The following is a 13,568-nucleotide window of genomic DNA, read 5'->3' as shown; positions in this document are numbered from 1 at the left end:
TCTCTCTCTCTCTCTCTCTCTCTCTCTCTCTCTCTCTCTCTCTCTGTCAGTCTCTGCCTCTGTGTGTGTGTTTCTCTCTAGTTTCTCTTGATGTGGTTGGCATAACGTTATGCTCTTGCATGCCTTTACCCTTCTAAACCCATCTGTGTCTACAAAGCAAGGAGAGCCTCATTCTCTACACACACCTTCTGGGATCCCACCAGGACCACCCTTTCCTGGGGTTAGCTATTCATTCCATTCTTAGCATCTGCAAACATGAAATGGTCCCTCAGAAGCCCCAAAAGCCTTGTGTTCTCCCAAGGATTCCATCCTGCTCGGCACAACACTTAGCATCTAATTTTAGGAATGCCTCAGGCCTTTTTTTTTTTTTTTAAAGCCCAGGCCTCTTTAACTTTTTTTTTCCTTGAATGAGAAGAGGATAAGAAGGACAGCTTGGTGGATAGACACTGTTGGAAGGGGAAGGAAGCTGAGAGTGAGCCTGTATAGAGTAGGGGTAGGCTGGGGAGGGGGGTTGTTCAGACCTGTAGCAGAACTCTGGTTAGAGAAGCTTCTGGATGCTTTGCCCTGCGGAGGAGGACTGGATAGCAGCCAGTCTACCCCAATCTCTCTGAGAAACCAGTGGTCCTTGGGCATAGCTGAACCCTTGACACTGGACTATGACACAAGCAAATCCAGGCTGTCTAAAGTATGGATTTGCTTGTGTTTCATAAATTGAGAAAACCAAGACCAAATGTCCTAGTATTCGATGAAAAATCACACCTTTTTTTTTTTCTGATATAAAAGAAAGACCTTACACTCTTGTCAACATGAGAGGCACCTGTGCAGAGGTGAAGCATGATGGAGGGAAAATTTAGGGAAGAGATTTGACCTCGTTTTTTTCCTCTCAAGAAACCTGGTGTGATATTCAAGTGTGCATTTTGGAGCCATACTCTAGGGACGATAGTCAGAAAAGTCAAAGGAACAAAATGTGAAACCCCCTCCCTCCAAAAAAGAAAAAGAAAAAAGAAACACAAATATAGGCCAAAGACTTAGGAGAACTGGGTTGTCTGGGACCCTTTGCTACAGACCCAGACAGTACCTTCCCAGACCGTTTCTCCCTGACATTCCATCTCCTCCTACCTGATGGTTTCAGAGCACTTGTAAATGGGACCACGTGTTCTCAGGACATTGTAAGTTACCTTTTGCTGTGTAACAAATCCCCCCACATTTAACACCCGAAAGCAATGAAGACTTGTTATCTAATAGTGTCTATGGTTGAGTCAGCTGACCTTAGCGGCTCTGGTCCAGACTGTCTTGTGAACTCAGTCGGGATGCCAGCTGAGTTGCAAGTTCATGAAGTCCTGGCTGGAGCTAGAAGATAGCCCTCTCCACGGTAGTGAGACTCTTATGTGACCCAGATGAAACTGCCTCTAAGAGGGAGTTAAAGAATGCAGTCGCTGTGGCCAGCAAGCTGGGCCCTGGTTTTTGCAGAGTTCTGCTACCTTCACCAAATAAGAAGAGACTCAGACCAGAGCCGGGGGGCTGTGGCCAGGGGCAGGCCTAGGTCTGGAGATGGGGTCAATCTTCCTTGAACCACAAGTATTGAGAGTAGAAGATTTTGAGAGTAGGTGATTTTCAGAGCGTGGGGGGAGAGAAAGAGAGACAGACAGACAGAAGTTTTATAAGAAAGGTAAAGGTGTCTGGAGGACAGTCTAAAATAACAATTGCATTACCCATTTTGCTTTACCACTGAGCAAGCCTGTCTAATCCAATAATGATGGAAAAGGATGGCAGAGTGAGAACAGTAAACAGTAACCAAGCCTGTTGCTGTTCCTTCCAGAGTTTTCCTTCCACGCCTGCCTCATCCCTCACTCCTCATCACTAAAACAAGACCTCATACCCAAAGCAAAACCTAAGATCCATCAGGCCCAGGTTCTGTCCTGAATCAAAATTGCCTCATTAGCGCTTAGAAAAAGTCAACCCTAATTTATAGGATGATCCAAAAGAGAACCCGGGAGACAGCGGAGTGTCTCAGCGAGTAAGGGTGTTTGCTGCCAAGTCTGACGACCTGAGTTCAAACTCCAGAGCCCACGTGTTGAAAAGAGAACACAACTTCTACAAGTTTCCCTCTGACCCCCACCGGTATGCATGGATGAGCACATGCTCAACCCACAAAACAAACAGTAAATACAAAAGAGGACCTAGGCCTACAGCAAATTAAAGCAAGAGACCTTGTCCAGGCACTTTTTCTTGACTAAGAGACTCTCCCTCATTTCCTCCTCTGTGACTGGCTAAGCCATTGTCCCATGAGGACTCTAACATCCTTAAACACCAACATCCTATCGTCCCATTAAGAGGAACTTGGAGGAAGGTGGCCGCAGAGTTTGACATGTTTTTGTAAATAGGCTGACGTTCGCATTGCAGGCGTGGCGGAAGTATGACACAGACAGAAGTGGCTACATTGAAGCGAATGAGCTCAAGGTATGATGGGCCCTAGGGATGGCATAGAGGAGGGTAAGGTTGTACGCACCAGGAGCCACCCCCAAGGCCTTTATGGTCATACCACAGATGTTAAGGGGCTAGGGAAGTAAGAGAAAGGTAAGCTGTGCAAATGGTGGAGCTTAAAAATCAGCTTTGATTGTCTAACTGAATAAGGAAGTGAGTGAATAAGATGGAGGATAAGAGTAAGGCCAGAGTCTTGGAGGGTCTAAAGAAGTAGGAAGAAAAGGGGATGTTGGATGAGTAACAGGGGCTTGTGGTCTCCTTAGGGATACTTGATCTTCGCATAAATATTAGACTTCTTTGGAGACATTCTGTCTCAGCAACAGAGGGCAGGGCCAAGCATTCAACCAGACCATACTCTTCTGCACCCTAGGGTCCAATATAGGTACCCTTGAGGAAATTCTGCAAGACTGGCTATCTAACTTGAACATGTACCCTAATCTCTCTGGGAAACCAGTGGTCCTTGGGCATAGCTGGGCCCTTGACACTGGACTCTGAGTAGTAAGTCAAAGCCAGTTTCTATGGGCAAGGTTGTATGTACCCAGGAGCCACCCAAAGGCCTTTATGGTCATACTACAAATGCTAAGGGGTTAGGGAATTTAGAGATGTAAGCTGTGTAATTGGTAGAGCTCAAAGAGCAATATAGATTGTCTAAATGAATGAGTAAGTGAATGGGTGAGGGGCTAAAGGAGCAAGCCGGGCTCTGAACAGGTCTTTGGTGTCCCAGGGATTCCTGTCTGACCTCCTGAAGAAGGCCAACCGTCCCTATGATGAACCTAAGCTCCAGGAGTACACCCAAACCATAGTAAGTGATAGCATTGCCCTTCTAGTGGTGTGGAGCATGGGCCCTGAGTCCCCTAGGATTCTAGTGTGTGGGGTCCTTTCTCTGCCTGTGTTTCAGACTTATGTAAAGTGTCTCATGACAGCAAGTGCAAGCTCATAGCTCTACATGCCCTTAGAGGTGCTATCCCACAGTGATACTGGGGTAGGGGGTTCTCTGTTTCCATGGGAACTGATAGAGCTCCCGGAGAAGATGAAGCTCAAGAGGGCGGGTCTTTGGTGATGGCTGTCGTGTTTCACCACCCCAGAGATAGCAGGTCCTGAATCGTCAGTGTCTCCCACATTGACTGACTTAGACTGTGCTGGTCCCCAGCTTCAGGTGACCCCAGTGAAAACGATGGCAGGCGGAGACCCTTATGTGAGAAGGTCAAACAGATAACCCAGCTTCCTCTTCCTGTCCCCAAACAGCTACGGATGTTTGACTTGAACGGAGATGGCAAACTGGGTCTCTCTGAGATGTCCAGGTAAGCACTTTCCCGCCCCTGGGAAAGTGTCACTTTGAACAGGCTCTTGTGTGGCTGTGTCCATCTGAGCCCAAGACAAAAGCTAGAACTGGAAATCTTGCTACCACATTTTTTTCCATTTCTCTCCTTATTTATTTATTTATTTTTTTAACATTCCAACCAACCCCTGATTATAAAGTGCTCAGCGATGGTTTCCATAGCTACAGATGCTGCCTCTCTGCCCTGCTCCTCACTGGAGTAGCTGCTGCCCGTGGCACATCCTCTCATCTCAGCTCTAATGTTTCCTTTCCAGACTCTTGCCTGTACAAGAAAACTTCCTGCTGAAATTCCAGGTACGAACATTGCTTTGTTTTCTTTTGGCTCCCTCCGTTCCCGTCATTTCTCTGAGCGTTAGCCTTCTGCCCTCCATTGCTGCAATACACACACACACACACACACACACACACACACACACACAGGGTTAACTCAGACTTCTGTGATTTCTTACCCATTTCCCCTCACTCTCCCACACTTATACTTTGGGGCTTTGTTTCTTTCTTTAACTCCTCTTTGGTCTTTCCAGGGTATGAAGCTGACCTCAGAAGAGTTCAATGCCATCTTCACGTTTTATGACAAGGTGAGAGGCAACAGGATGGGGTGGGAAAGCAGGGGGCCTGTCACCTGTGGTGGCAGTGGCCAGAATTGCTTGGTCCGTAGAGAGAGACCGGCTTTCCAGAGGGGCCACCTGAGCTGTTGTTTCTTTCTTCTGCTATGTGGGAAGACAAATGGCATTCTTTGATTCCTGACCTACAGACGCTCACAGATTTGATTTCTTACAAATGTAGTAGAAAACAATTAATGGAAGAAGGTTGTGCTCAGAGACGGGGTGTGGTTGTGATGGATGGAGCCAGGTCATGATATGCCAATATAAATGGGTTTTGTTTGGTTGCGTTGGTTTTCAAATTATTATTATTACTAGTATTATTATTACTATTATCATATTATTATTATTATTATTATTATTATTATTATTATTATTATTGGTTTGGTTTCGATTTTGAGACAGGGTCTTGCTATGTAGTCTGAGATGCCTTTGAATTGTTCATCATCCTGTCTCAGCCTTTTGAGTACTGGAATGACTGGGTGTTTATGCCACCATACATAGCTCAGAAAGTTATTTTCTGGGTCTTTGGGAGTGAGAATCATCTCCTAGCCTCACCCCAATCTTAGCTGACCCCCGCCCATGTGACTCCTTTATAATGAGGGCGTGGGAAGTTGACTTAACAGCTCTATTCAGTTACCTCTAAGCTTCTGCTTACAAATATAACCTCACTTATGTTTGTAATGCAAATAAGAACCTCGGCCAGGAAAGGAGGCAGGGGTGTGTTTGAACTGCATGGTTCTTGTATTGACTGCTGTTAACAGTGTAAGTGCATTATTCTGTCCTTCTGTGGTCTGAACACTTCTCTTTGCAGAAAAATGGGGAGGTTAGACACTCCCTCTACACACACACACACACACACACACACACACACACACACACACACCACACACACACCACACACACACCACGGAGTTCTTGAGACCAGAACTTGACTAGAGCTGCGTGGTCAGGCTGACTGAGGCCTGGAGTTCAGAGCCCTGTGCTGACAACCCTCTGCTGCCACCCTCAGGACGGAAGTGGCTACATTGATGAGCATGAGCTGGACGCCCTGCTGAAGGATCTGTACGAGAAGAATAAGAAGGTGAGGAAATGAGCCCGGGAGTGCGTTAGGGCCCCAGGGCTGGGGGAGATGGACTCAAAGAGAAAAAGGAGGCTGGATTCTTTTATCTCCGACCCGTGGTCACAGGACAGTGGTAGTTGGAGGGGTGGGGCATCTTTCCCAGGTTGATTTAAAATATGGGTAACAAAGTCTGTCAGTGTAAAAGACTATATGCCCTTGTCGTACCCAACACATTCATCACACTGTGTGGCCATCTCCATAACCTTGTCCTGTAAAGCTGAAACCCTATACCCATAACCCAGCTCTCCTGTCTTCTCCCCGCCGTTCTACAACCTACGTTCGTAAGTTTCACTGCTGCGGGAACCATGTAGAAGCAGAATTATTTGATCCCTTCATGGCTGGCTCATTTCTCCCAGCATGCCGAACTCCATTTAGAGCTGAATGCTGAGGCCTTTCTCGTGTAAACCCTCTTGTCTACCCATTTGCCACCTACGCCCACATGTGTTGGCTGTTGTGATTGATGACAATGACAGAGCCCATTCTGGAGAAGCGTCAGCCAAATGGCCATCGTGAAAGACTTAGCACAAAGAGATATGCTGGAGGGCAGAAGCCAACAGGGTAGAGATTGTTCCAAATTCATCAACTGACAAATTTAGGGCTGGAGAAGAAGGTAGAAGTGGATCGCTGAAGAGTTTATTTCTCTCAAAGTAAAGGCCGAGAAAGCCAGTACCGCCTCTCAGGAATCCTCCAGAACACCTTGGGCCACTCAGTCTCACCTCCGTACCCTGGGTGGGAGGGATCAGGTAGAACGGTGACCAGCCTCTGCAGCTGTCTTTCTTCACCTGCCAGAAGATGGCTTTCATGGAGAAAATGACTGCTGCTTTGTTTAATTAGGTGGCAAATGCTCTGTAATTTCTAGAGCTGTCTAACTGCCTCGGCTGCCAAATAAGAGCTAAATTTAATGCTCAATTTCAGGAAAAAAAATTTTCACTGCAGCCTCTGGGTCCATTTGTCTCTCTTTGAAATTACTTTTTGGTCTCTCTGGCTTCACCCTGAGTATCAGTCTTCGTTGATTTCAACCTTCATTTACATTTTAATGTGGCCTATTCGTGCATTGGGTAAGAAGAGTCCAGGAGTAAGTGATAAGGATTCAAATAGTTCATAGGAAGAAGAAAGCCTTCACCAGAGCCAATACTAAAACTCAGTTAAACCTTTTTCCTGACAGTGTGTCCCAACAGAAAATCACTTATGTAGCCATATGAATCAAAAAAATCAGAAAATCACTTATGTAGCCCTTCTCTAACAAATGTTAGGAAGCCGAAAGAAAACCCATCGTTGACCTGAATTGCATCAAAGAGGCACAATTAGACTTTATAAAGCCACGCCTAACACTTGAGCTTGGTAAAAACTATTTACACATGCATGCACCCACCTCAGAGTGACCTGCATGTCATGGTCATCAACTCACTGGGCTCTTTTCTTAGTCAATATGAAGAACAAAGAATAGAGCTGTGCAGGTCAGGCCCTGGATGTGCAGACAAAAGCAAGGAGTCTGGCGCTAGAATTTGGAAGCAATGCTGAAGGTTGAGGAGCAGGGCATTAATAAGGCTGTTCACATGGAAGCCTTCCACATATGTGACAGGCCCCAGACTTGGCACCTGGGCATTAAGAGAATGAATGAGCAAATAGAAGGAGAGCTGCATGACTAAATTCCAGCCCCTGAGCTGGGAAGGGAAAAGGCCACTTTAGGTGAGCTCACATAGCAGGTGTGGCCTCATTTTAGTGGTGCCTGCATGGGCTGTGGTAAGCTTTTTAAACAGAGTGCTGCTGGGGGCTCTTGAAGGGACGAGCTAATGGGACCAGACCTCAGTAGTTCTCAACATTCCTAAGGCTGTGGTAGCTCCCTAAGGCCTTTCCCGGGCTTTGAACGGAACTCCAAGACGTAAAATTAGGCTGTCGATCCCTGCCATGCTTCCCCCTGAAAATATTCTTAAGCTTGGGTTGTTATGACCCCTCAAGGGGTCCCTGCCTTGATTCCTAACTGAGTGATGGACAGTTGGGCACATACTCTTCCCCTAGTGTGTACAAGTTACATGACCTTCTAAAGAACTTTACAACTTTAGAGACAATGTTCCTCAATCTAGAGGTGCTTTCAAAATGCCTTTGGGTGGGGACAGTGGCGTAAAACTAGGAATTACTGTTCTGAGAGATTGTCTATGAACTATATAAGAAAAACGCCTGACAGCTGAGCCCAAGAGAAAAAGCACAGAACACAGGTAGGCCAGGTAAGTAGGTAGAGTTTGGGCTCTGGGAACTGAAGATATTTTTGATGAGGTGATCCAGCCTTTTAGTAAGTGGCTTAACCTTTATCCTTCTGTTTTCTCATTGGTATAATTGAGATAAGGAACCATCAACCTGAGAGGGAAAGGGTATTTTTAAGATATCTGCCAACATTTACCACAGGTTTAAAAAAAAAAAAAAAAGACTAAGAAAGAGGGCTTGGAGGCATAGTTTGGCGATACAGTATTTGTCTAGCATTAGAAAAGGCCTGGCTTTGAACCCCAACAATGCAAAATAGTAATGATACTCAAGATGAGCAGAGTGGAGGAAATAGGAAGGGAGAGGAAGAGCAGGGGAGGAGGAGAAGGAAGAAAAGAAAAAGATGGCCATTTCCCTTACTGTGGTGGCCTTGCTTTATGTCAGACCCGCTGGCCATTTGTATGGAGGCAGTTACCTCTTCAACATAACGACTATCAGGTATTAGTCCTCTGCTTATTTTTGGCCTCCAGGGTATATGGACCATGGGCATACATTTGTGGATTCTCTACCTTAGTGGTCCCTAAAGACCACAGAAGCCAGTGCAAGAGAGCTGGTGAGCTTTGTTGCTCAGGGAGACAGAGTTCCTTGTGAAAATGGAGGCAGCTCAGGGACAAAGGATCCAGGAGGCCTAGAGGCAGGACCAGGGAGCTTGCATGGCTTCACCTCCATTACCTGCAGAGACCCAGGTTTGCCCTGAGTAAGTGGAGTTGTAGGGAGGTGGAGGAGTCGATGTGAGTCATTCAGAGACCATAACAGTCACCACGGTAGCCCCATCCTCTGGACCACTGGCCTTCACCATGCCTCCTTGAGGCAAGAGTTAGTGATGTTCCCCTTTTCCAGCTAAGGCGGCTGAGCCCCAGGAAAGTGGGCTGTTTCCCTCAAAACAATGTGACCAGTAAGTGAGAGAGAGAGAGAGAGAGGGTCTTAACCCAGGTCTGCCTGACTGTAAACCCCATGCTTTTTGTCCCTCTCGACTGCTTACCGTAGAGTGAAATGGGAGGCTGGTTTGCGCAGTGTATGTGTGTGTGTGTGTGTGTGTGTGTGTGTGTGTGTGTGTGTGTTCGTGCGTGCGTGCGCCCACGCGCCAGTGGCTGGGAGGGGGATGGGCAGGGGGCTCCTTTGGGCAAGATCACGCGCTAAGCAGTCTCTCACCCTTTTCTTCCTCCTAGGAGATGAACATCCAACAGCTAACCACCTACAGGAAGAGCGTCATGTCCTTGGCTGAGGCCGGGAAGCTCTACAGAAAGGACCTGGAGATTGTGCTCTGTAGTGAGCCCCCCATGTAAAGGGGTGGAAGGACAGGGGCTGCTTCTGCGACTCCCCTCTAAGCCCTGCCCCCACTGTCCTGCCTCTCTGACACTCCTTCCCAGATCTAGAGAGCAAGACCTCCCCACCCCACCCCTGCAACCTGCACACACCAGCCTGTAGAGCAGGAAACGAGAGATGGAGAGCAGGTGGCTGATAGCATTCCTTTGAGCTGAACCAGCCCAACCCTGGCCAGATGGACAGTTGTGCCTGCAGCCGTGATGGATCGTGGGCGGGACATAGGTGGCGCTTCCCTAGTCTCTTTGCTGTAATGCATGAGCTCCCTCACTGTATGATTTAGGCTTCTGAGTCCAACAGGGTAGACTCCACCCTTTTGCCCCCCCCCCCCCCGCCGCCTTTCTTCCCAGGCCACCACTGACCCTGAATTTCCAGGTTCTGCCCACTGGCTTGCTAATGATGTAATTGTCTTCTCAGAGCTCCTGTCGAGGGTGACTGCCCTCTTCTTGTATTCTTGACTCCTGTGTTCCTTTTATCTTCGGGTTTCCTGTCTTCCTGTTTACCAAAGAAGAGTTTACAGAGAATAAAGTGGAAATGTTCTGCCGTGGACACTCACCCTCTTCTTGTCATGGGCAGTGTTTCTGTGGGACAAAGGGTGGGGGGTCTGCTGTGGGGAAGGCGAGGGGCACTGAGGCTACCTAATTAGGGGTTAGGACCCCCTTAAGACTCCTCTGGGTGTGGTGGCACATGCCAGGAAGATCGGGAGCTCAAAGGCATCCTTGTGGCTACAGTGGATTTAAAGACAACCCCTCCCCCCCCAAAAAAAAAAAAAAAAACAAAAACAGAAATGAGGCTCTAGTTGTGAGGGCTCAGCTGGGAAAGTACTTTCCTTGCAAGCACAGGGACGTATGTCTGACCCCAGAACCCAGGTCAAGATGGCAGGTGCTTGCCACTGCAGAGAAGCGGGGCAGAGCCAGGATGATCCCTGTTGGGTTCTGGCCATCTACTGTAGACCAATCAGATAGCCTGTCTAAAGGGAAGTGGGTGGCATTTCTGAGGATGACACCTGATGTCCCCTAGCTCCATGGACACACACAACTATTTTTTTTTAAAAGAAGACACTAAAACACTATGGCTTTCACTTACTATTTGCTTTCCTATTGCTGAGATAATCGCCATGACTAAAACCAACTTGGGGAGGAGACAGTTTCTTTGGATTAAATGTGGCAGTCGTTAATCGAGGGAAGTCATGACAGGAACTCAAGGTGGGAACCTGGAGGCAGGAATTGAAGCAGAGTTGCTCTGTTGCTTCTTATAGCTTGCTCAGCTTTATTTCTTTTACGGCTTGGGACCACCTGTCCAGGGGTGACAACATCCACAGTGGCCTGGGCCTTCCTGCATCAATTGCTTTGTTTGTTTTCAAGATGTTTCTCTGTGTAGCGCTGGCTGTTCTGGAACTTGCTTTTTAGGCCAGGATGGCCTCAAACTAACATAGCTCTGCCTGCCTCTGCAGCCTCCCTCCAAGTGCTGGGAGTAAAGGTGTATGCCCACCATGCCCGGCCCCACGTCAATTATTAACCAAGGAGATGCTACAGGATTGTCCACGGGCAATGGGGTAGTTCCTCAGCTGACAGTCTGCCCAGGTGACTCTAGCTTGCATCAAGGTGACAGACACTAACCAACACATTTGTCATTGCTCGCTTGTCCCTACACCAAGCTGAATCGTTTTTTGTTTTGTTTGTTTCTATATCTCAGATTATGTTGTAATAGCAGTTTCTAGTTCGTTGAGGCTTTCTTAACTCCGAGTCATCATACTGGATGGGTTGCTTAGACACCCCCCCCCCCTTCATCCTTTAAGAGAGATGCTGTGATTCTAGTCTACGGTCGGAGCAACTGGAGATGAATACTGAGAAGTGACTTTACACTCCATGGCCGATCGGGAGCTGAGCCAAGGTCTGCCTCTAACAACCTGGATGTGGTTCTAAAGCACTGCCTCCCTTGTAGGAGAGAGACCCATGGCATGTGCAAAGCATTTACTTTTAACCTCAAAGTGAAAATAGCCCAGGAGCAGCTGATCAGATGCCCCTTGCTGTAACATCAGCTTGGCCTTTGGGTCCACAGAGCTATCTGAGATCCTAGAATAGAGGGAGAACTAGTTGTTTAGACTATTCTTGTTTTTCTGAAAGATTCACTTTAACAGCGCTGCTTTAATTAATCCCCAACGATTCTATGGGACAGATACAGCACAGATGAACAAATTAAGGCTCGGAGACATTGAGTAACTTGTCCAGGGCGTTATAGCTCCTGAACAGCAGTGAGAGGTTGCACTTGGCTGCCCCCTGTGGAAATGTCCAACTGTTTAATATCCAGGAGCCCATCTGGAGAAAGAGACAAAAGATTCTAGCCACAAGAATCAGATGTAACACTCATTTCTCAGCCATACCCATTTCTGAGAAGACCTAACCCTGCTCACAGAGCAGATGGCCCAACCCAGAGAGCCACCTGACTTGACCCTCCCCTGTACCTGACCGGGCATGTGCAAACATCTGATCCCAGGTTCTGGAATTTGAGGCTGAGACCCATGATGCCAGGAAGGAGGTGTCATCTTGAGCTGGGTAGATGTGCGGCTTTGAGACTAGAGGTGGTTCTGTGGTTGAGTTTGGATGCTGGGAAGAGCAGAAACTCAAACCTTGGAATAGGAGAACAGTCAGCCAATAGTGAAGAAAATAGTGGAAAACAAAGGTGAGAAACGAAAAGCCAAAGAAGGATGAAAGGGAAGAAAAAACTGGAGGAAGGAGGTGAAGGAAGGTAGAATAGAAAGAGGGAGAAAGGGAAGAAGAAAAAGGGAGGAAGGGAGGGAAGGAGGGAGGAAGGCAAAACGGTGGCATGAGGCAAGCTACCTAGCAGTCTCTGTGCTCCTCTGGTCTTCGGCTACTGTCTCAATGGAGGAGGAACCACCATCCACACTGTGACCTCATTGCTCTGAGCTTCAGCCCAAAGCCCCACCCTGGGCAAGATAAATGGAGCAGATGCCTTAGGATCTATAGGACACAGAACTGGGTCCTGTCTGGAGCTCTGCACCAGGCTGCTGAAGCCCTTTCCCTGGAACATAGACTCTGTCGGAGGGGAAAGCTGTGCTCTCTTGATGCTGTGGTCTTCCCAAAATAAATTCTGTTGGTTAACCCTGAGCAGAAGCATTTGTGCACCACCACCACAACAACAAAAGAGGTTCCAGTAATCCCACAGGTACCCAATGCCATTTGTAGTGGTCTTCATTCTCTTCTGTGCTGAGGAGACAACATCAAATGAACAGGGGCTGGGATGGCATTTGACTCATTTGGACCATTTCTCTCCCTTTGTGGCTGCCTGTCAAAGATGCTTTGGGAACACGGAGCAGGTTTACTCTCGTTTAAGCTCCGTAAGAACCCTGGCGAAGGAAATCTTAGCTAAGCCCCATGTCCTGGAAAGGCAAGCAATGCCACATCCCTGCTCGAGAAGAGAAGCTTCAAACCCCATATAGAAAATCGGCGGTAGAACAGCCACATTCAGGCTCCACCTTAAAGAAACATCTCTCAGCACATTCCCCTTTTGAAAGCCAGGCACTGGTCCATATAACCCTATTATAGAGGGGAGCCCTAGAAATCAGGGCCAACCCTGGGAATCTCCCAGCTCCTAGGGCACTAAGGTTCTCTGAAACTGAGGGCATACATCAGTAGTAGAACCTAGCATGTATAATGAGGCTTTAGATCAGCAACAGTGAGGGAGGGATGGAGGAGGGGAAGGAAAGAGAGAGAGACAGAACCTTTTCCTAAGTTTGGAGTGTGTCCCCTGGAACAGAGAACATTTTCACATGTTAATGGTATCTTGAGGGAGGGTGTTCAGAGATAATTAGGATCAGTAGACAAAGCCATGAAAATGGAACTCTGTGATCCAAGGTGATGATGAGAGGGATTAGGGCGATGGCTCCATTGGTAAAACGTGTGTCCACAAGCTTGAGGACCTGAGTTTGGATCCGAAGCACACATGTCAAAAGCCGAGCACAAGTCTGTAACTGCAGTGCTGGGGAGGAGGGGACAGGCAGCTCCTGGAAGCTTGCTGGCCAGCCAGGCCAACTGAACCAGCAAGTTCCAGGCTCAGCTAGAGACTCTCAGGTAAGTAAATAAGGTGGACAGCAATCAAGAAAAGGTTTACCTCTGGCCTCCATGTGCACATGCGTATAGGTACACATATGTGCACACATATAACTACATACACCATATACATTTAAAAACAGCTGGAGAAATGGCTCAGAGGTTAAGAGCAGTCACTGTGCTTCTTGACACACCTAGAGGTCCTGAGTTCCATCCCAAGCAACCACATGGTGGCTCACAACCATCGGTGCCCTCTTCTGGTGTGCAGGTGTACATGCAGGCAGAACACTGTGTACATAGTAAATAAATCTGAAAGAAGGAAAGGAAGGAAGGAAGGAAGGAAGGAAGGAAGGAAGGAAGGAAGGAAG

At 47.6% G+C, this 13,568-nt stretch overlaps 1 protein-coding gene across 1 annotated transcript in view; it reads left to right on the top strand.

Moving 5' to 3' along the window:
- The window catches only part of Calb2 (calbindin 2), a 25,644-nt gene extending 15,959 nt beyond the window's left edge, over positions 1–9,685 (top strand). Inside the window, exons 5-11 of the mRNA XM_055621137.1 lie at positions 2,404–2,460; positions 3,209–3,286; positions 3,730–3,785; positions 4,078–4,117; positions 4,348–4,401; positions 5,438–5,509; positions 8,977–9,685. Coding sequence (XP_055477112.1) covers positions 2,404–2,460; positions 3,209–3,286; positions 3,730–3,785; positions 4,078–4,117; positions 4,348–4,401; positions 5,438–5,509; positions 8,977–9,093 — 474 coding nt within the window. The 3' untranslated portion in view covers positions 9,094–9,685. The remainder of the gene's footprint in view (positions 1–2,403; positions 2,461–3,208; positions 3,287–3,729; positions 3,786–4,077; positions 4,118–4,347; positions 4,402–5,437; positions 5,510–8,976) is intronic.
- Positions 9,686–13,568: the final 3,883 nt, after the last annotated feature.

The sequence above is a fragment of the Psammomys obesus genome, unplaced genomic scaffold, assembly GCF_907164565.1.
Source record: "Psammomys obesus unplaced genomic scaffold, mPsaObe1.curated_primary_1811, whole genome shotgun sequence".
NCBI lineage: Eukaryota > Metazoa > Chordata > Mammalia > Rodentia > Muridae > Psammomys > Psammomys obesus.
The sequence above is the reverse complement of the archived record's forward strand: the minus strand, read 5'-3'. Positions and strand labels throughout refer to the sequence as shown.